Source organism: Cheilinus undulatus, linkage group 13, assembly GCF_018320785.1.
Source record: "Cheilinus undulatus linkage group 13, ASM1832078v1, whole genome shotgun sequence".
In the NCBI taxonomy this organism is placed as follows: Eukaryota; Metazoa; Chordata; class Actinopteri; order Labriformes; family Labridae; genus Cheilinus; species Cheilinus undulatus.
Genome location: NC_054877.1, coordinates 5,608,993 through 5,632,695, shown reverse-complemented (window position 1 = coordinate 5,632,695; position 23,703 = coordinate 5,608,993). Strand labels below are relative to the sequence as shown.

General features: G+C 40.5%; 1 protein-coding gene across 1 annotated transcript in view; it reads left to right on the top strand.

Annotated features, from left to right (window-relative positions):
- LOC121520052 (contactin-associated protein-like 4) overlaps positions 1-23,703 on the top strand; it is a 125,800-nt gene that overhangs the window by 44,016 nt on the left and 58,081 nt on the right. Inside the window, exons 9-12 of the mRNA XM_041803284.1 lie at positions 12,900-13,006; positions 20,392-20,511; positions 20,930-21,130; positions 22,028-22,190. Coding sequence (XP_041659218.1) covers positions 12,900-13,006; positions 20,392-20,511; positions 20,930-21,130; positions 22,028-22,190 — 591 coding nt within the window. The remainder of the gene's footprint in view (positions 1-12,899; positions 13,007-20,391; positions 20,512-20,929; positions 21,131-22,027; positions 22,191-23,703) is intronic.

Genomic DNA, 23,703 nt, shown 5'->3' with positions numbered 1-23,703 from the left:
TAAGCACAAATCTGTGCAGCAGCTTCATGGAATGGGTTCTTACGGCCGAGCAGCCGCATGTAAAGGCTGGCTCATACTACATGAATTCAGCCAGATTGAAGCTCGACTGCAACGTTGCTGCTAATTGTCAAAACTCGGGTCCAATTAGCGTCAGGAACGACAAAGTGTCTTGTAGTGTGTCCAAGACACCCCATGACCACAATTCAAAAAGACTAGCATGTTAGAATTTTTCTTACACCGTCATCTGGTTTGACAACCTAACCCAGCATTAAGAAAGAAGAAGATTAGCCCATTATCTTTACTTCATTTATAAGAATCCTAACCTTGCAAAGCAGATGGATATGCCTGTTTCCGTGATTCTCACTGGAAAATCCACCTTGCAAAGCTCCCATCTGAACCATTTGGGCCCCGTTAGAAAGTGACAGGACCAATCAGCATCAAGGGGCAGTACTTTCAGGCACAGCAGAGGCATGACATAAGCACGCAGTGACAAGAGGCTGATTCCAGATTAGCATGGATGCCACTATAGCACCAGTTTTATCAGAACTTGACTACATTTCTTTGTTAAAAGAAGAACAAAGAACAGCAGTGAGGTGTTTTCTTTTCAAAAACAACAAAAGTCGTGTGCTGACACGTCTACAGTCGCCATGGTCTACAGTCGTTATGTAGTTCTCTATGGAGGTTATGCTCAGTAACCTATATTGTCTTCCTCTTGACACATCTATAACTGTTATCCATAATCCAGTTTCTAATAGTTTCTTATTTTCTTTTTTGCGAGCCAAAGACTGCTACAGTCACATAGAGTGCTTCTGTTGTAAAGTGATTGACATTCTTTGACCCGCCCCCAAACAACCTGTGAACTCGCACTCAGTCATGGAGACAGTGGTGACCTCAGCATATGGTGAGCGGTCGGGATCACTTGTAGTGTGGCCAGGCTGTCGGCCTAGACGGGGCAAGATTTTGACCAAAACAATCGTGCAATTTGAACTGGCCGCCAGTCTCGCATCACTGACAGTGGACTGTGGAACAGTGGAAACGTGCTATGTTAAAAGGCAAATCCAGCTTTCTTGTTTGGCAGTCAGATGGTCGAGTCTGGGTTCAGTGGATACCAGGAGAACGTTGTCTGCTTGACCTCACTGTGCCAAAAATAAAGTTTGGTGGAGTAGGGATACTGGTGTGTGGCTGTCTGTCAGGTTTTAGCCCCTTATCTCCAGTGAAGGGCAATCTTAATGCTTCAGCATACATTTCAGACAATGCTATGCTTCCAACTTTGTGGCAACAGTTTTTCTGTTCCAACATGACTATACCACAGAGCAAAAAGCAAGGACTATAAAGACATAGTTTGTTGAATCCAGTGTAGAAGAACTTGACTGACCCACACAGATCCTTGATCTCTACCCCATCGAGCACCTTTGACCTGAAATTGTGAGCCAGGCCTTCTCATCCAACATCAGTGCTTGACTTTATAAATGCTCTACAGAATGAATGCACACATTCCCACAGAAACACTCCAAAACTGATGGAAATCCTCCTAAGAAGAGGAGGATGTTAAAGCTGCAAAGGGGGCCAACTCAAAGTACATTTATTTGAATACAATGTCAGTATAGTCCCTGTTGGTGTGATGGTTCAGTGGCTGATTGCTTTTGTCCTTATAGTGTAACTTCACACAATTCAGCATCACTAAATAGTTAATTCATCATTTATAGAGCATCAAGTAAGAAATCTTTTATGTTGCATAAATAAAGCAGTTATAACCTGACACGCCAGATGGTTTTGTTTCACACATCCATCTGGAAAACCTCTCATACACGGTGTTTGGGAAAGGGTAGAGCCATTGAAAAAACTCAACTCAACTGTTGTCAAGTTCTGATAAAACTGGCGCTTTGGCAGCATCCATGCTAATGTCTTCCGCCATAACTGCACCAGCCTGTTGTCACTGCATGCTTATGTCATGAGTACTGCCCCTCCACACTGATTGGTCCTGTCACTTTCTAACGGGGTCAAACAGTTCAAATGGGAGCTTTGCAAGATGTATTTGCCTTTTACCTTTAAACGATTACAGTAGGACTGTCTTTTGTCCTGCAGCTTTAAGCCAAGTATAATCAAACCTGTTTTGTTTGTATGTTGTGGAAACTTCCATAAACAAAACACTGATTAGACAGAAAGATCGGCGCCATTGTAGCTTCTGTCAAACAGTGCCGTGCTAAGATGGGTCTGAAGCTGAAATATTTCTTCTGTCCTTGATTTCTTGTCATACAACAGGATTTGAAAGGCAGTTTTTTGTTGTTTCAATACAAAATTTGTATGCTTTTCTTTTTCTGTGAAAGTGATTTATGAGTGAAGAGGAAAAGAGTGACATTTAAGAGAGAGAAAGACCAATCAGAAATACAAATCCTGAGTCTGCACATTCTCTCAGAGATTCTCTCCTGTGGGATGTAAAACTTTAGTTAGAGGAGGCAGTGGAGTGATGATTGTATTTCCTCTGATACTTTCCTCTTAGTTTGAAAGTGTAAGGATAGCCTTGTCCAAACCAATTTTTTGTTCTCCTCACAAAGATGTGGAGGCAGACTGACCATCATTTTGACAGACAATTTTCCTTGCTCTGATATCTTCCAGCAGTAACATTGCACCACTCTGCTGTTGTCTCTTTCTGTTTATCTATCTTTGATCGGCACCTCCAGGCATGCACGCAATTACAAAAATGTGAAAGTACAAAACATTAAGTTCTATTTTAGAAAAATATTTCCAGCTGGGTTTTGTCTGTACAGAGAGAGATTAATTATATTGAATAAAAGTCAGGCTGGGGATGGGGTTGGGATTGTGCATAGACCACACCAGCATCTACAAATTAACTGACTATAAAGACGCAGATTTTTTAAAGGAAATATTTAAAAAAGGAAAAGAAGGAAAATTAAGAGAATAGGTTTATTGTTTGGCACTTTGAAGAAATCAATCACAGCACTCAAGGCCTGATTCACAAAAAGGACTGTGTTGCTTTGCACACACTGAACCTGCACAAGTGAGTCAAAAAGACACCATGTAATTCACACAACACAGAGTTAATGGCTCCCCTAACTGCTGCAAAGCAAACTGTAGCAAACTGCAGCAGTTAGGGGTGTGACCCCTTTCTGTGTGACTCACCATCATTACAGAAAGCACCTAACTCACACCTGCACTTAAACTATGCACAGTTAAAACAAAACAGTGGCTGTCTGTGCAGAGTTGGAGGAAACTACACAGCGATATTTACAGAAGAAGTCTCCAGCTTTTTTGTTGTGAGGACACTAACTTTGACTCTATGTGACTGAAAAATGATATAACCAGGGATAAATCAGTCCAGGGTGTCGGCGCCACCACACGTCAGCCAGGTGTGTGCAGACAGTCTGAAGCCATTACTAACAGCAATGGATCAATCAGTCAGTCAGTCTTTATTTATTTAGTGCCAATTTATAACCAAATGTATCACCATGAGCTCAGCACTAAAAATTTGTTAGAGTGGAAAGGAAAACCTTTCCTTTAACAAGCAGGAATCTCAAGCAGAACAAGCTAAATGCTGAAGTGGTTGCCTCGGTGTCACTTGAGACCAGTCTTTACGTCTTTGCCTGCCGAGGAAATGTTTCAACTGACTTAAACCTCCCACTGCTCTGACACATAGGCAGGCAGTCTCACTCTTAGATCATAGGTGCTAGGGGTGGGAATCACTAGTGGCCCAATGATACAATATTATCACAATACTTGGGTCACGATTTGATGTTATTGGAATTTTAGACATTTTGCAGCACAGTGAATATTGCGATACCATATATTGCAATGCATGCAATCTATACCATTTTTCTAACTGTTTAGCTGATTTAGCATTAGTCTTGCCCTCATGTTTGTCAGTTTTACGCTGCATTTTATTTTCATGCAGCACTTCTTACAAACCTCACGTGTCATGTCCATCTCATCCGTGCCCTGCTTGCATTCCTAATGTGCTTCCCCTGGTGCTGCCATATAGGTTGCACTAACTCTCTCTTGCTGTATGACCTTCAACTCTGCTCCTCACTGGACAAACAATTGTCCAAACAATTGATTTAATGTTTCCATTATCATGGACTTCAGTTCATATTAGCAATTAATTTGAAAAAATCGATACTTGGTGGATGAGACGATACGATTATATCACTAGACAAAATATTGCGATACTATGCTGTGTCGATTTTTCTCTCCTACTCCTAATAGGTGCAAGCTTATTGCTGGACTGGCTGTCTCAGGGTCACTTAAAACCAGTGCAGCAGGTCTTAACATCTTTTCCAGCTGGAGAAGAGTTTTAATTGACTTTAACCTCCCACTGCTCTGACACAGGAGCAAGCATTCCCACTCTTAGACTATGTGTGCAACCTATTTGATAGAGTAAACAAAAAGAAATGATCTGCCGCACACTGAGATAGACTTTACTGTTGATTTAGAGCGAACAACGCGTTTCGCCTGTAGCTTCCTCAGGTTCGCCCATTTGATAAAGTGTTTGTCTTGGTGTCACTTAAGACCTGTGCAGCAGGACCTCTTAACATGTTAACCTTGCTCAAGGCGTGTTTTAATGAGTTAGACCATCCACTGGTCTGACAGAGAGGTAAGCAGTACCACTCTTTGACTATGGGTGAAAGCTTATCACTAGATGGGTTGGCTCGGTGTCACTTGAGATCTATGCAGCTGGTTCTAACATCTTTACCTGCTTGTGTTTCAAATTACTTAAACTTTGCGTTTTTATGCACCCTGAAAGTGCTGTAGTTGTATAAATAAACAGCTAGCATGCAGCAAAAGGCTGCCATTTATGGATTAAACTGCTATCTTGCAGTGCTAAACAATTTGATAATAATGTGCAATTGTGATTACACAGGACAGTATTGCAATATGGGAAGTTATTATGAAATAATGCATGAGTGGTACCATGAATCTACTTTCTTGGTTATCAAGGAAAATGCAGAGAATAATGATAGTTTTGAAAGGTGTATTTCTCAACTCTAAACATGAAAATATTATGTTGCGCAAGTTTTATAATACTGCTTTCAAAATACCATGATTTTTTAAAAAGTAAGAGTTTTTCCTGTATGATGAAAGAATAAAAATAATGGTACTTCTGGAACATACGATAGTGATGCTACTGTTAATGTGAAGGCCTTTCGCAGGCATCTTTCTAAAACTTTCAAGTACTACAAAATAATTGAAGCCTTTTTTGGGATAATGCATTTGCACATTCTGGCATTGCAATTGCAATTTTAATCACATTTAAAATTTAATCACATTTAAAATTGCAATTGCAAGCGTTGTTGCATTTGCAATTGCAATTAAAATAATTGTGTTGCACTACTGTCTTGTTAACATAACCTACAACCCAAAGCAATAGCAAACTAGACAGGACAGGAAAACTTTTTTGGTCTTTTTGCACTTAAATTTCATAATCACTATGTGCCTTGCGAATTAGACCTGGGGTGAAGAGGTGAATGATGCCCAGTTTGTGGAGCTTTAAATTGCTACAATTCATTTTAGTGACTCAGACTCTCCAAAACTCAAATATGAAAAGGAGTTAACAAAACTGTGGAGGTGGGGGGTTGAAAGAAAAACATTTTAAAACAAATTTTGAGTATTGGTAAGAAAGCTCAAATCAAGCACCAAAATACTTCGCATCTATTAAAGTTCAATTGATATGACGGCAATAACTGATCATTGACAGACATATGGTGTTTTTATAGGTACATACAGTAAAGGCCTTGGTAACCTAGCTCAGGCTGTCACATAAGGATTCAGCCTTAATGGCATGTGTACTATCTATGCCGGAGCAGCTACACAGCAGTCATGCAGGGATCCTAGTGTTAAGGGTCAATGCATTTAAGACAAGAGGCATTAATTCAGGTGACAAGAAACCAAACAGGAAACAGCAGAGGACCCTGTAATGAAAATCTGCAGGTAAAAACTGCAATGAAAACATAATGACTGTAGGTTTAAAATAGGTACAGTAAATCATCAATGTGTATGCTTGATGGGAGGGATAACTGATCCCTAAGTAAAGGAGACAGTGGAAGAGAGTGTAGAGAGAGAAGAGAGTGAGCGCAGGAGAGCAGAACGAATCATTTGCTGTTTTCATGTCATGCAAAATAGCAGCACAATTAATGAGACTATTACAGCAATTATAAAAGCCTCCTCTAGGGACTGGCACACGTACACACCGTCTATACAGTACACCGAATCTATGCACCAACAGATGCACAAATATTGAACAAACCACGTTTATTTGCAAGATAAGGAGAATCTGCTCGGGTGGTTTTAATTAAATGTCTTCCTGTTTTCTGCATTCATCAGATTATTATTCAGCAGAGAAGCATTCCTGCACAGATCTGACTGCTCACTGAAACATATAAAAAAAACCTGTTTTCATTGAAGAGAGTAAAAAAAAAAAAAAAAAACACCATATGCTCACTCGCTGTAATCCTGCTTATTGAATTTTGAGCCCATGGGATATATTGTCCCGTAAAGTCAGCTGGAAAATAGACTCAGTGACTCAGTCTGAATGTGGTGGTCATACGTCAGAGCAGGTTATTACATCTGCGGTGTGTTTTATGATTGTTACTGGCAGCATAGAGTACCATAAACCAGAGCAAATACTCCTTTAAGACACAAATGGAGCTCAAAGCCACGAAAGAGACTCTCTATTACAGCATTAGTAGAGGTGCAAGCCCAAGTGTAATCCCAGATCTCATCAGAGCCTGATAGAAATGTTTCCTTAACACATAAAAATCCTTTAAATATAGTCTTCAGTATGCTTTACTTAAATCATTACATTTACATTAGAATCATTAATGGATTTTATGGGATCATCATGGCATTATGTGTTTTCTAGCATCTTTGTGTTTGCTGTTTGGTGGGTCTGATGGCCTTAAGTCAAACCTGTATACTGTGTGTCAAGTTTGGCCTAATGCAGCTTTTAAAGGGAGCATGACCAGACTGATTGCACCACATGACAGGATGAGGATCACATTTTTGCCATAAAGCATTGGCTCCCAACCTGGGGTCCGGTACCTCCCTGTGGAACGCCAAGTATCTTGGGGTGGGGTGGGGGGTGGGGTGGGGGGGCTTTGTCTGTTTTGAGGCTGCCAAAATGATATGTGCAAATATCTTAATATCTTGATTAAAACCATGATAAATTAGTTAAATTGTTTATAGGAGGGTTTTTTATGCACTTTTTCTTCTCTCTTGGGTCCTGGGGGGCTCTGCTTTTCTTAGGTACATGTAGGGAGGGTGCCAAGGAAAAATGGTTGGAAAACATTGCCATAAAGAACCAGGACACAAAGAATCCAGTGGCTTCATGCTGTCTATTTTGCCTCTTGGCAACACATGGAAGATCACATTTCAAGCAAGGATGCTGGTGTCATTAATGCACAACTTCCTCTACTGTGTAAAACAAGTTAACAAGCTCAGTTGAGCAATGAAATTGAAAGACAATCAAGAATATCTTCTGTTCCAACACTACTGGTTCCTTGTCATCCCCCCTCTTTGACTCTTCAATGTCAGTGCAAGTGACAGAGAGGACAACAGAAACTGGGTGCTGTATCCTGCTCATGCTGCATCGATCATGGGCTGTTAGCATGCAGGACTTAGGGCTGGCGATGCAAGCACTGCTACTGTTAGCTTGTTTTCTTAACTTTAGACCAGCCGAATGTGTGTTTTACCAGATTTTAAGTTATTCATTATGGAAAATCATTTATTTTCATAATGTAACTGTAGATAAGTTTTAGGGTGCTTCTTTCTGTACAGGGTTTTATTGACAGAAACATGGAGCTCAGTCTGGATGGGATTCTCTGCAGTAATGAGATCACTGTACTTTGTTTGACAGATGATAAATCGTGGGTCTTTTTGTTTTGGTCAGTGTTAATTGGCCACAAGGCTCTCAGGCTGCTGTGGGACACAGTCAGTGTTTAAAGTGTCTGTCTGTGGGAGTCTCTGGGCCGAGTATGAAGCTGTTTCTGTGAATGACATTTCAATGGATGTGGGCTTTAGATGAGACTGTTTGCAGTCTGACTCAACTGGTTATCCATCTGTGACACTGCAATGTTTGGTCTCTGCAGGAGGAACTGTTAGTCAGAAGCTATCAGTGTTAGATTTTCAGATCACACTGAATACGCCGGCTCTGTGTGGATATTTGTCAAGTGGGTGGAATGAGGAGATTAGGGAATTAGAATATTTTGTGTTCTTCTATTGAGCATAAAAACGAGTCATATTCTTTTTTAAACCATGATTATGATCATCATTGTGGATGGATTCATATATGAACACCAGCAAATACATGTGCCTTTAAAGTTGAGCTCACAACAAAATCCTTTTTAACAGTTTCTCAGTGACACATGAAGTCAAATTATAGCTGAGATAGACAGGAATTAAAGGTAGCAATTATTAAATTACAGGGTTTCAACCAGAGGTCTTCACCCGATAATTCTGAAAGGACGGGGTCCCACGCTTTAAAGGATCTTTTCACCATAAATTCAGCATATTGAACAATGTTTGTAATAATTATATATATATATATATATAGTGAACAAAAAAAATCACTAGATATCTACATTTGAGGAAATTTTAAATCAAAACTGAAATTAACTCTCCAGGATGTACTGCACTCTGGGTAGTGTGACATCATCTCATCTGGTCACAGAGCTCCTCTGTCCATACTATTTCTATGCATTAGTCGTCCATGAAATCTTTATATAATGAAAATGATTGCACTGTTAGTAAGAGAAAAACCATGAAGATGTTACTCTGGATGTTAATCAAAGTGAATGTAGTCATAGAGGCAAAAAGACAAGAGTAGAGCTGATATGGCGTCTGTGTTAGTGTCTGCTGAGGTAGAGAGAGAGCGAGAGAGAGAGAGAGAGAGAGAGATTGTATGCTCATGGCTTAAAAATGCCATGTAATTTATACTCAGTGGCCATGATGCACTCATTTTATGCATCTCATGTGGCCACAGCCGCAATACACCGAGTATACTCTATATACCACCCACCCCTGCTTCCAGATGAAATCTTTGTGATCAATCGGCATCATTTGAGGTGAAATAGGAGGCAGCTACAGGCACAGTTTAGCTAAAACAACTGCGAACCTCTAAACCAGTGGTTCTCAACCTTGGGGTCGGGACCCTCTGGGGGTTCAAGACACTGAGTAGGGTCACCAGATGTCTTAAAAAAACTAAGAATATTTTTTTTTAACTACACTTTTGCTACTTTACACCAATTTTACTAAATGTTAATCCTTTTTTGTCATTTTTTAACACCAATTTTGTGAATTTTAGTACATATATGCCACTTAAAACCATTTGGAGGATAGAGTTCAGTCGCAGACTGAATCTCACCTCAACATCTCTCTGCATTGAGGTTGCCACTAGCGATGACAAGCCTTGTTTTTCCAGCGAGGGAGATGCCACAACCCATTACACTGCCTCCACCTAAAGATCTTACTCAGCAATCAGCGTAGCATTCTCCTCATCTTCTCCACACTTTGACCCTACAATCCAACTGCTGTAGATAGAATCTGGACTCATCACTGAACATAACATTCCTCCACATGTTCAGGTTCCAGTGCATGTGTGCCGACAGCAGCGCAAATGTTCTGACCATGGAGAGGAGTCATGGTAGGTCTCTTGGCAGCCCACTGGAGAAACCTCAGCCTGCACTCTTGTTTAGTTTTGAGGATCTGAAAACTTCCTCCACACACCGTCCCTGGAGAACGGGATGAAACTAACCAGGCTGTGTGCACCCATGGATGATGTCGTGAACCCATACACAATAGCAAACATGATGGTCCTGATATATCTGGAAGGGCAAATACTCATGGTTTGAGTTTGATCAGTGGAAATAACAACAAATGAGTCTACAGTCAAACTTTTATGAGTGGCAAAAGAGAAAAAATGACTTCACTTTTAATCTAGCTTTTCTAGAAGAGATATCCCAGCCTTGTTTTAATGTTTACTGTTAATTTAATGTGAATACTAACTAGCTCTCTTTAGATCAAAGCAGTATGGAGATAAATGGAGGGAAAAGCACTGTTCACCCAAGCTGATGAGTCAGGGTTTTTCTCCTCCTCTAAAGGAAGTTGCTGCAGTCATCTTTATTCAGTTCTCTAATCCTGCAAACAATGACACAAATGTTTACATTAGCCACCATTTAACACATGCATTTCTTAATTTCTTGTGTCTTCACTCCCCAGAGCGTAAATATGTAACACACTGTTTAAACCAACAAAAGGCTGAACTGGGAAATGATGACACAGGATTAGAGCGAGGGAGTTTAGATGCTTTTAGTGCATATGTATGCATGAGAGAGTCTATGTATGGCATTTTCTGCAGAAGGACTTGGCAATGAAAGCCATCCACTTAAAGCTGAATCACATACTGGATAAAAAAGATGTTTCAAAACAGGCAGAGAAGGATCAGTATAACAACAGACTGAACTACAGTGGCTTTAGATTGATGTAATATTAATCAAAGCTCCATAAAAGCTCACACAGAGAAAGTGTTGTGGTACTTATGTAACTGGCAGACAGTTTATATGTTTTCTGAAGCTGAGCGATGCTTAGCAAGCATCAAACTGTCAGACAAGAACAGCAGGAATGTCTCTGTTCTTGTTCCTTGTACACTTTATATTCTAAAGTTCAGCTGAAAGAGGAGTCTCACTTCAAGTAGTTTTAACCAAAAACTGTGAAATATAGATGCTGAGGTTGTTATTGGAGTGTGTTTTGTTATTTCTTAGGATACATTTTTGAGTTGTTCTTTGTGTCCCAATAGTATTTTTTCAGTTTGGCCCACGTTATGCTTTTTGGCTGAAAGAACAATCCTGACAGAGGAGTCAGTTATCAAGAAACGAAGGTCTGCCCACTTTGAGGAGCTGATCTTCCAAGCCATGAGTTGCATCTGGATGCTGCAGATGCAGCAAGTGTGGACCAAGCGGCAACCTTTGGTCCTGAAAAATGAAGCCAATGCGGAGTGCAAAAAATTGCTATACCGCGAGTGTCCACTTGAGGCTGGCTGTAGGAACGCCGAAAGTCCCATCTGCACACGTTAAACAGTGCTTAACAAATTTATTAGACCACCTGTCATATTTGTCTCAGAGACCATCCAGCATCATGAAGTGCTTTAATGTGGACTCTTTCATTTTCAGTGAGCTCTCCACGTTTTACCATTTTGAACAGGAATGAGGGATTTCAAACGGAATTCACCTTTTTATACCCAAATTTGAGCTGGCTCACTGGGCTTCTCAGAGAAGTCAGAAATTAATCAAGCATAACATTCAACCACTAAAACTCATTTTTCTATTCAGAAATGCAAGTAACTATACAGGTATTGGAATCGGAACAACCCTAGGATTCAGGCTGAGATGCTTCAGGGAGGTGAAACCTCCCTCCTGAACAGGCGTCATCCCTACCGACTGGAAGAGAATCATTGTTGTTCTTATCTGGAAGGGGAAGAGAGATGTGCGAGAGTGTAGCAGCCACACTTCAGTCAGTACCAGCAACCTAAACAGTTGGGCTTTTTACCTAAGAGGCCTATTGTAGACCACATCCTGACACTTCAGGTCCTCACAGAGTACCTTCAAGAATTCAATACAGGGCTAAGATGCCCTCTGGAAGACTCCGGAGCTCCACTGGATCCCATGTTCGCTCATTACTCATCCAGCTGATGTCTGCCTTGTTTTCTGGTACAGAGAGTGCTGTGTCCCAGTTGATTCGGAGAAGAGGCAGGGGTGCATCTTAGCCCCTATGCTCTTCTTCCATACAGTACCTGTATGGACTGGATAATGGGCCGGGTATCAGGGGCAGCAAACTGTTGAATATCATTTATTGATGTCCAGATCACAGATCTGGACTTTGCTGATGATGCTGAGATCTTCCCAGAGACTGTAGATGCCCTTGTGGGGGCTCTTAACTTGTGGAGCAAGGAGGCAAAACAAGGCTCCAGGCATTTGGGAATGCCTTGGATGCTGCCATTGAATCTGTGAATTGGGAGAGCATGGAAGTTGAAGAGCAGTTCACCTACCTTGGCAGTGTAATCCATTAATGTACTGAGATCAACCACAGACTCAGACATATGGAGTGATGGGTTCACTGAACCCATGAACGACACAGTGGCACCTCTACGGACACCTAGCACGCTTTCCCAGGGCTGATCCAGCTTACGGCATTCTAGGACCCAGTGGGCTGGTTCAGACACCCAAGATGGGGGATGGTTCTGGGGCAGGCTTGTGCAGAACCAGCACTGACTGTACTTACATTTTCCAGCAGATGTATACCTGGCAGGAAGATAAAGCACAAGGTAGTTCTAGTTTTTGTTTATTTAATAGGGAGATACTGGCAGCTCCTTTGGCTTGTCTAAACTTTACATCATTCTAACAGTGGCCACAAAGAGTCAAATATTTAATCCTTCTGTGCAGTTTTTCATGCCAGTTTCCACACACTCACATTGATTTGTGTGGCCACTGTAAGATAAATGAAGCAGATAAATCACCTCAGAGGCTTTCCAGACAAACAATAAAAGGTTACCTCTTTTGAAAATAAGGCTTTGAAGGTTTTCACTGGCTTTGACTTCTTTTGTCCTCTCTGAAATGTTTTTCTGCTGCAAAACATGAAGAATTGTTTCCAAACATCCAATATGCCAAAACAAGCAAATGAATTTCTGAACTCTGCTGTCACAGAATGTATGAAATAATATAGAATGGTACATTTTCCTGTTTTTTTTTTTTTCTTTTTTTTTTTTTTTAAAAAGAGCCTTGACAGCAAAAACAAATCAATGTCCTCCCACATGCATATCTATCAGGATATTTCAGGGTCATAAAACTTTGTGACAAACTTCTCTGACTTCTCGTCTCTCTCTCTTTGTGTCTCAGGTGTTCTCCAAGTCGCTGTGAACACGGCGGTCTCTGCAGTCAGTCGTGGACCGTGTTTCATTGTAACTGCTCTGACAGCGGATACAGCGGAGCTACCTGCCACAGCTGTAAGTCACCTGTCAGTCAAGCATCAGCTCATAGTGTAACCATCCTACCACAGCGCTGGGCTGAACTATCAGAGTGCTTTAAAACCCTAGAAGCCAACCACATCCTCCCACTGTTATCACATTTTGTGTGGGTTTGTACTGTCAGTAGACGGCATATCGACTACGCCGGGCAGAAAGTCTTGGAAAGCAACTGGGAAACTTTTTGTAATACCACTCCACAACCTGGGTTACTGCAAGAAGAATGTGCTAAAAATGTATTGAAAAACTACAAATATACACCAAAATACACATAACATCAACTTGAAACGTAAAATTCTACCAGTACCATCTTTAATTCACTGAAGTAATGTGCTTTAACTGCTGTAGAAACCTTTTAAGTTATCTCAGGTACATTTTCTACTGTTGAAATATATTTTAAAAGTTATCAGTTTGAGGTATTGATAGAAGAACTTTCTACAGCACACAAAGTAATAAGAACAGCATTGAAAAGCAAAACTCCCATGATACTTTTCCTCTTGTTGATGGTGTTTTTCTTGCAGCAGAAGCTGGTGCTCTATTCACACTGACATCCAGACAGAAACGAGTCACTTTCAATGAATGAAAACATCCCAAAACTTATGAAAAATCCTCCTATGCAATGGATATATATGCAGCTGTAAACCCCTCGCTCTTCGCAGCATTTACTTTTCCACTAAACTAGTTCCAGTGAAGGTTCATAGCCAGTGTGAGTGAGGATGCCCAGTTGTTGTCTGCAGAGTCTCTCCCATCTCAGCTGCTGAAGCTTGTAACTCCTTCAGAGTAGTCATAGGTGTCTTGGTGGTCTCTCTCACTAGTCTCCGTCTTGCACGCTCACTCAGTTTGTGAGGACGGCCTGATCTGGGCAGATTTACACATGCGCCATATTCCTTCCATTTCTTGATGGTGGATTTAACTGAACTCTGGGGGATGTTCTCTGCCTTTTATGTCTATCCCCTGAATTACACTTTTCAATAATCTTTTCTCTGAGTTGCTTGGAGTGTTCTTTTATTTTCATGGTGTAATGGTTGCATGGAATACTGATGAACCAATGACTGGACTGTCTTTATAATAGTCTCTTGAGACACATTCACTGCACTCAGGTGATCCCCATTTCATTAATTGTGAGACTACTGGCCCTAATTGGCTGGACCTCTGTTGATTTAGGTCAGTTACTTTAAAGAGGGCTAATATTTATGCAGTCAAGTCTCAACAGATAAGTCAGACAAATTATAAACCCCCCAGAGATGAAATTGTATCATCAGTTCACACCCTGATCAAACTACATGACTGGTAATGAGTATTATTACCACATAGTGACTTTCTAAACACAATCATAAGTCCATCCTTGGCTCGTTCTCTCTTCCATCTGTCTGTCTCTCCCTCTCGCTTCCTGTTAGAGAGCCCCCTAGAGGCCAGGAGCTTTTTGAAGTTTCTGGTTTCTGGCTCTGGATTAGGATCTTTCTGAGTGTGGACTTGTTTCTGTATTAGAAGCGTGTTTGCCTTTCATTATTTTTCGTCTTCTGATTCTTGGAGAGCGTTTTGTCAGTAGCCCTGCATTTCCCTGTAGTGGGCATAGTGACAGTGATTTTAAGGTCTTGCATGCAAGGGTGTAACCAGGGGTGTAACCAGGGATTTTGGGCCCCCAGAACAAATATTACACAGGGCCCACATTATTGGCCAGTCAATGAATGTTGTGTCATTTTTACATATATCTATGTATTTTTATTTATTTTTAAACCATAATGTCCCAATATATGAGCAATATTTTTTACTGTGGTTAAATAAGATTTGCTTTCATTATTTGCAGCACTGGACGACATCATTTGGACATTTTTAAAGGAAGAGAAGGGCCCCTGTTGAGGCATATAACTCTACAACGCGTCAAACATATCACGAAAACAAGAGTCTAGAGATGGTGAGATAAGTTTAGGCCTAACCGATATTTATTACACGGTACAAGATACAGAGTAACAGAGCAGTTGATCAAGAGAGCCCCGAAAGCTAGTGACAGACCCTTTTATAGCATCTAATCTAGACGTGCACCTCTGTGCACGTTCCTAGACATGAATCGAGCACACATACACACTTCTAGAAGGACCACCAAAACATGTTTTTGTTCTCTTGACGTTGCTTCTCGCACGTACCCTTAGTCCCAGCCAACTCTTACCTAACCTCATGATGTCAGATCTTTCCAAATCATCCTTTTTGGTCATAAGAATCAGCTCTTCACTAGTTTGTTTGTTTACCTGACCTCTCTTCTGAGTCTCTTCTGAGACCAGGCCACAAAGATCTTGAAGAGTTGAATAGTTGAATAGTTATATGCAGTAAATTAATATGTGAGTACATATATGAGATATATGAAATATCCCTACACCCCCCAGTATTGTATTTTACACTTTTTATACAAATCACATTCAGTTGACTGTTTCATTTAGTCACTTTTGATTCATTAATGACACTAACTACTAAGAAAAAATGAATTAAAACACACTTTTCATTGCAGGCTTCTCAAGGGGCCCCCCTCATGTGGGCCCGGGTAATCAGTACCCTTTTTCTCCCCTGTGCTACGCCCATGCTTGCATATGTGCCAACAATAAACAGCAGAACTTATACACAGCTAAAATACTTTAAAGGTTATTGTTCCAAATGAGGCTTCATATTTTGTACCACAATTAAAAGTTACCATATTTAAACTAAAATGATGTTTTTCACTCTGCTTAAGTAGGAGCATGGCCTTGAAAAAATAAATCATGCATTAGAGGCTATAAGCAGATATTGAAATGCAGGTGTGCAAGCATTAAAGTCAATGTTTATCAAAAATGTTTTCGTATTTTGCAGATATAAAATTCATTTCAGGCAGCATTATGTTTCCTCTAAAATGCATTAGCTGGTGGATATGTAAGTGCAATTTCTTTGAGGTTTAAAGAGGGGAAGAGAAAAATTCAGAGAGCTTTGGAAAATAAACTGAAATTAGAATCAAAATGAGAAAAACATTGTTTGGAGTGCAGATAATGATTTTCCTTTCACACATACTTACCTCAATATTTACCACTTTGAGTGAAGAGGCAAACAGCAAAGAAAATTGTTGTTCCTCTTTGCTTGCCGTATGCGCCTCAATCACAGGTGTTTTCAAGCTGGACGCTTTAAATAGAAAAAAGGCTTTTTCACACTTTACCTCCATATGCAGAAAACATTTCGTTACACTGGGCTGTCAGTCACAGATGTACCTACCAGCCATGTTGTTTGGTAATTGCAGGTGTTCAGCCTTTCATGCAGCTGCTGGGAAATTTTGAGTAATGCTGTTTTTGTTATGGTTGTAACCAGTAAAGCTGTTTTAAAATGCCTTCCCACCTCACGCCTGAGATTCTGCTGCTGTATGAAGCAGCATTTCTAAAATCTGTATGTCTGTGAGTGATATGATTGAAGTTAATGACGTTGTAGCTGTGACTAACAGCCAAATAATGAGTCGATATATGAAAAGGAGGCAGCGAAGTGAGCTCATAGGTCACATTTATTTTTCTGTACTGATTTCCTCGAGTCAAATCCTCGAAAACAGAGGAGCAGAGTTTCCCACACAGTTTACCTCCGGTTTCACTTTCATGCTGATGTTTGTGTGACGACCTTTTTTTAGCCACACCGAGGAAATGTAAGATGAATAACAGACGCGTAGCTGTGCAGAAAGAGAGAGATAAACAAGTGAGCAGAGTGTGGGAACCTTTAGATATGGATTTACCTAAAACACTTCTGCTCTGTGGGTGCAGAGGATGCTCAGTGGGTGGGAGAACCAGAGCGGGGTTCTTAAACTTTGCCTTACCAAAGATTCTCCTATAGAGTACGCCTCTGGAAAACAATCTCCTCTAGAAGAACAGCTAAAATGCCTCTTATATGATCACAGCAAACATTGCAATTTAAACACAGCTTTTTAAAATTTAAGATAAAATAATACTTCACTATATCCAGAAGCAGTGGCAGACTCAGGATGTTTCAGGGGCAGGGGCAGAAATGATCAACAGGGCACCTGCTGTGTGCAGTAGGGCACCATCAATAAGAAAGTTGTAATTTATAGTTTCATTTATAGTGGAATAGTTATAAATTCTGATTAAGAGGCAACTTTTTTATAATGAGACTACATCTCTGTAAAAACAGATACGAAATTACATACCATTAACCACTGATAAAGCAAAGATACACAAGAGAGGATGTCAATTAGAAAGAATTTTTATATCAAGGAGCTTATAGCACTTCATTGTATTTTCTCCACTTTTAGACATGTGGTTCCCCAGAGGAAAATTTTACTGCTCAAGGCTTTCTCTTCTACATCTCATGAGACAAAGTTGTCAAGTTGTGAATTCTTATTAGAGGTTTATAGGCTCCTCACAGTCTCTCTGTGTCTCATTATTTTCTCCTTTGGAGACGACAATGAAACATTACCAAGGCATCTCCTTAGGTCTCAAATAAGACTCCTTAGGCTACAGTCTCAACCACTGCTCCTAGTGAATTTTAGGAGAAACAAAAAAGAAACTAATAAGAAAATCCTGAAACTTTAAAGAGAGAATCAAGACTTTGTCTCATGAGATGCAGAAGAGAAAGCCTTGAGCAGTAGAATTTTCCTCGATCCATCTACTGAGAGGAGAGCCTGCCCGCATTTAAAAGGCAACTTAATAATAATAATATTTATTTATTCAACCTTTATTTAACCAGGAGAAAAACCTCATTGAAATTAAAAATCTCAACACAACAGTGTGTTTAATTTTAAAGTATTTTCCACAAAAGAGGCACTTAAAGAGCACTAAGCATGATCTTACACATTAAGGCAGGTATAAGGGCATCTTAAGAACTTTTGATTATTTAGAGGTCATTATTAGGGCAATAAGTCAAAATTTGGCAACCTAGAGGGCACATTTGTCAAATTTGGTCTATGAAGAGGGCATTAAAGAGGGAACTTTTAAAGGGCACTCTGACAACTTTTGGCTATTAAGAGGGCACTTAAAAAGTCACTTTGAAATATTTACCTATTTAGAGGTCACTTTAGAGCAGGGGTGTCCAAATGCGGCCCAGGGGCCATCTTTGATTGGCCCGCAGCAAATTCTAAACATTAAATGAAACTTGGCCCACATCTGAACGTGAAGCTTGTGCTTATCTGTATTGCACTTCTTGGAGTCGGCACAAGACAGTGCTGCAAACCAGTGGTTCTCAACTGGTCTGGCTTCAGGACCCACCAGTCTGTCTTACGACAGATTGCGACCCAAGTTTTTGAAAAATTTTCAATAATTCAGGTTTAGTTAATTGAATATGTTGCAGTTTGGAGCACGATTGGAACAAAACACCTGATATAAAAAGAAAAGGGACAAAACAGATCTTTTATACCCTCTTTCCCCATCCTTATGAGTCCATTTTTGCCAATTTTCCAGAGAACCTGTGAAATTACTTCATTATCATGGGAAACAAAGCCATTTATAGTAAGAAGTGGAGAAAAATTAGTTGAAATTTCACAGTAAAAAAAGGGTAAAATAAAAGGTATCAATGCATGTCCAACTAGAATGGCTGTCTGAGGTGGCAGACCCACGCCTAAGCAGCGCCACCGAGGAACTCAGGCTCCCATTGATTACTGTGGTGTTCAAAATTTGAAGTCCTAGAAAAACCGAACGGGTGTGAGGATCATCACCAAAATCTGATTGATTCTTCCCCATCACTATCCCAATATTCCCTGAAAGTTTGGTGAAGATCCGACTTTCCGGCCTCGAGTTATCTTGTACACATACAAACAAACAAACATACAAACATACATAACTCCCTGCTGATTTTTATCGACGTGGGTAAAAAGAACTTCAGGACTTTTGCCACTATTTTTTTTGAGACACCTAGTCATGACCCACTGAAAACTGCTCTGCGACCCACTTTTGGGTCCATACCCACCAGTTGTGAGCCACTGATATAGAGGGTAGGTATAAGGGCACTCTATCAACTTTTGATTATTTCCAGGGCAGTTAGTCAAATTTTGTCAACTTAGAGCACACACTTGTCAAGTTTGGTCTATGAAGAAGGGATTAAAGAGGGAACTTTGAAGTATTTACCTATTTAGAGGTCACTGTAGAGGTCACTTGAGCATATTTTGTCTATTTAGGGCAGACTTAAGAGTCACTTTGAAATATTTACCTATTTAGAGGTCACTTAAGAAGGCACTCTGTCAACTTTTGACTATTTACAGGGCACTTAAAAGGGCACTTCAACAAACTTGTCTATTTAGAGGACACTTAAAACGGCATTTTCAACAAGTTTTATCTTTTTAGAGGGCAGAAAGACAACACTTTGACTAATCTTGTCCACCTACAGGGCACCAAAGAGGGCACTTTACTGTGTTTGTCTACCACAGAGGGCACTTTTCTAATGATTCTTTCAACATTAGGGCACCAAGGGGGCCACTCTATGTTCCCTTGTGCCCAGAGGGGAAATTCTGTCATTGCAGCGACAGAACAAAAAGGTGGAAAAAATACCGAAAGATTCAAACAATAATAGACAACAGAAATAAACAAAAGGAATAGGATACAAATAAAAATGTATTCTTAAATCATTTTGCTTGTTTTTCTGAAGGTAAATTGTAAGTGTTTCTGTCTTAATAATAAAACGGTAGCAGTAATTGGGGATCTAACTTAAGTTGTCCCATGGTTCAGTGCAATTTCTGGTCAGAGTTTTTAGGTTAGTATGGCATTGATGGCCCTGACTGTCGGAGGATTTCATTTTCATTCATTCTTTGGTGAATTACAGGTATTTTACAAGACCAGCAAAAGTTGTGTATTTAATATACCCTGTATTTCTAAGTTTATATATCTGCATCACGTTCTGTTCCAGAGAACAACAAGCTTTTGTTTACAGGCTGTATCCATTGGTGGCTTTACCATTACACACTCTCAGGCTATTCCCTGGGTATACAGTGTTAGGTATACATAAAGAATTATTTTCAAATTAAGATGAGCACTTAGATTATTTAGTAGATATAAATTTTCATTCATTCATGCAGCGCTAACCCTAAACACCTACCCTGCATTCCCTTTAAGCTATCCTGACCTTCCCTGGCACTCAGGGATGACCCTGCTGGTGGTCAGGACCCCCACTTTGGAGCTGAACTGAAGAAATAAGAACAACTGAGAGAAGGGAAAGTATAGAAATGTAGTTGATTTAGTCTTTGTACTCTCATCTGGGTCTCAATCCTCTTTTATCACCACTTCATTGTCATTGATCCTGTAGAAAATATGAATTAGAGTGGTTTTCACTGATTTAGAGTTGTTGAGTTTGGATGTCAAGGTGCCTGTAATCTGCAGCAGTGTGATCTTCATCTTCACAGCTGTTGTCTTTATTTCTCCTCCTAGCTGTGTACGAGCAGTCCTGCGAGGCGTACAAACACAGCGGCAACACATCCGGACACTTTTACATCGACGTGGACGGCAGCGGACCAATCAAACCACAGCTGGTCTACTGCAACATGACAGGTGATTCAAACACAGCGACAGTCATTATGGCTCAGTGTTTTATAGCAAACATTAACATGATTATGATGCTGTCATCACGCTCTGATCCGTTTATTAATCTCCTGCCCCCTTTATACTTTAATATCTCTCTCACATTCATCTCTCCGTCTGTCTTTGTGCTTCATTTTTTTTTATAATGTCCATATTTTTCTCATTCTTCTAGATTTATAGTTTTTCTCACCATCTGTGCTGTATAATCTGAATCTGTCTTGTTGCTCTGATTGGCCGATCATGAAAGGGACAGACAGAATGTCCGTCCAATCACCTTCTGAAAATTTTTCCTGCCCTTCCCAATCACTCTGTATGTGAGGTTTCCCAGATGACTGTGAAATAAGTCCAATAATGAAACAGTCTGAGTAACGTGTGTGTCCATCCACAGAGGAGAACACCTGGATGGTGATCCAGCACAACAACACAGAGCTGACCAGGGTCAGACCGTCTCCAGGAGTGAATCAGCTCTCAGTCCACTTTGACTACTCGGCTAGAGAGGAGCAGCTTTTAGCCGCCATCAGCCAATCAGAGCACTGTGAGCAGGAATTGTCCTACCACTGCAGGAAGTCCCGCCTCCTCAATACTCCAGGTACAAGAATTCAAAACCAAAAATCTGTTATGTGCCTTTTCTGTCCTCCTGTTAGATAAAAGTTTGAACACAGATGAAAAAAATGACCAAAAACTGCATCTTCGAGGGAGAAAGCATCCTTTTATTATCTTCCCTATGCCAAGGAACTGATTTGCTCCACTTCTTACTACTGAATCTTACATATTTGTTTTATTTTAGCCGTCTTGAATTCATATCTCATCAGAGTGAGTCATGGGAGATGATTTTACAAACATTGATGCTCTGGAGGATTAAACTCCCTGCAGCTCTTCACATCTTTTTGGATTGTATCCCACAAAACAAACTAATGCAATGCAAATTAAATCCAATAAAGACACTATTTTCCATCTAGCCAGACAGATGGATTGAGTTTGATTTGTTTTAAAGTCTTCTTCATTTGAAATGAACATCAAGTCCACTTAGTTAGTCTGTGTTTTCTCATGCTGACTCTTTATCTTTGTCTGGTGAAGAAGACGTGAATGAACCACGGGGATATCTGTCAGAATCAAACAACACACAATGTTGGCTATAGTTACTTCTTATGATTTGTTCGTTTGCCAAAGTGGAAACTATTCATGATTAACAGATCATTTGTCCAATCACCTTCTCAAAATGTTTTGAAAAGCCCTTTCCTAGATAAATGTGAAAAATATCCATGCAATGGAAGTAGGAAACAGTCTATGTGGCATGTCAGATTAGATGTTCTTCTTATTGAATAATCTTTTCAAACAAGGCTGGACAAAAGAAATATTTTTCTAAAATTGGAAGTTGGGAAAAATCAGGACTGAGAACCCACAGTCAACACTTTGGATGTCTGATTCAACAACTTTTAAGTTCTCCCACATAAGGCAATTTAACTTGTAGTTTTTCTTGTTTCAGAGGGCTCTCCATTCAGCTGGTGGTATGGTGGTCCTGGTCCTGGTTCTCTGCAGACTTATTGGGGTGGAGCTCAGCCGAGCAGCCAGCAGTGTGCCTGTGGTCTGCAGGGCGACTGTGTGGACCCTCAACACTACTGCAACTGTGACGCAGATCGCATGGAGTGGTACTGAGCTTTTAACAAATATATATGGAATATACGGTACTGTGCATAAGTTTTAGGCATGTAGGGTAACAAGGATTCATCACAGGTGCCAATGTGCAACAACCTGGGCAGCCAAGGTCAAGCTTGACGGCATCTCTTTTGTCAGAACATTTTAAACCCTGATAATATTCCCCAGACATCCACAGTAGACCTAGACCTTCTAGCTGCCTGGATGGTACCCTAGGTCAGTGGTTCTAAACTGGCCTAGCTATAAGACCTTAGACTGTAAAAATAATTGGACAAGGCCTGTGTGACTTCAGTTTGATTACAATAGGCAGACTCAAACAGCTTTTGAAGCCAATCAGTGGTGGCTTCCATATTGAAATTGCTGTCTCAGCCTAACTTTGGATCAACCTAACAGCAAACAAGAGCCCGCCCACTGAGCTTGACTTCCTGTCAGCTAGGCTATCAGTAAAGCTAGCCTTCTGGTGATAATGTCTTCCTGCCAATATATCTGCCATTCAAATGAGATGTGGCGATCAGTTCGCAGTGAGGTTTTTCCTAAATATAATCAAAATGATCGTGGTATAACAAAATTCAGCCCCTGTAGACATAAACTAATGAGACACGTTTCTTACTGGTGAAACCATCTTGCAAAGCTCCCATCTGAACAGTTTGGGCCCAGTAAGGAAGCGACAGGACCAATTAGCGTTGAGGGGCAGTACTTGTGGGCGCGGCAGAGTTGTGACGAAAGCAAGCAGCGAGAAGAGGCTGGTGCAGTCATGGCAGAAGAGATTATCCTGGAGGTTGCTAAAGCGTATGTTTTATCAGAACTTGATGACATTTCTTCATTTAAAGAAGAGCAAAGAATGGCGATGAGTTGTTTTCTTTTCCAAAATGACAAAAGTCGTGTACTGACATGTCTATAGTCGCCATGGTTCGCGTTATGCAGCTCTCTATCTATGGAGTTTGCTCCTTGACTGCAGCGCGCCTTGGTTTGGGGCTACGATTGGCCCGTAAAGATGTGACAGAACGTTCATCCAATCACCCTCTGAGTTTTTTCAAAACCTCTGCCCTTTCCTAAATGCTGTCTTTGGAAGGTTTACCAGATGGATGTGCAAAACAAATCTATTTGGCGTGTCAGGTTAGCCTGATGGTGTCTAACTCGCCACATCTACTCCAACCTCAATTTTTGGCCCAAACATGCCTAAAAGTCACACACAGTACTCTACATCTGTATGTAAGAGTGACATATTCATGTAACGGAAACTTTGACAAAGATAAACCTCCCAGAACAGAAATGCTCCATGATGGACGTTTGCAGTTGTTGGCGTTGTTGCTGATCTGAAGATGGTTTGTTTGCCAAACTGAACATCTGAAAAGTGAAATGTAATCTTTTCCAGCATACATAATTTATGAGCAGATGCCTGACCGCACAGCAGTAAACTGTCCCAGTTTAACTTTGGAAGTAAAGAAAACAGAAAAACCGTCTGAAAGAATCAAGCAGAGAAAAAAGTTCTTTAGCCTTTTCCTC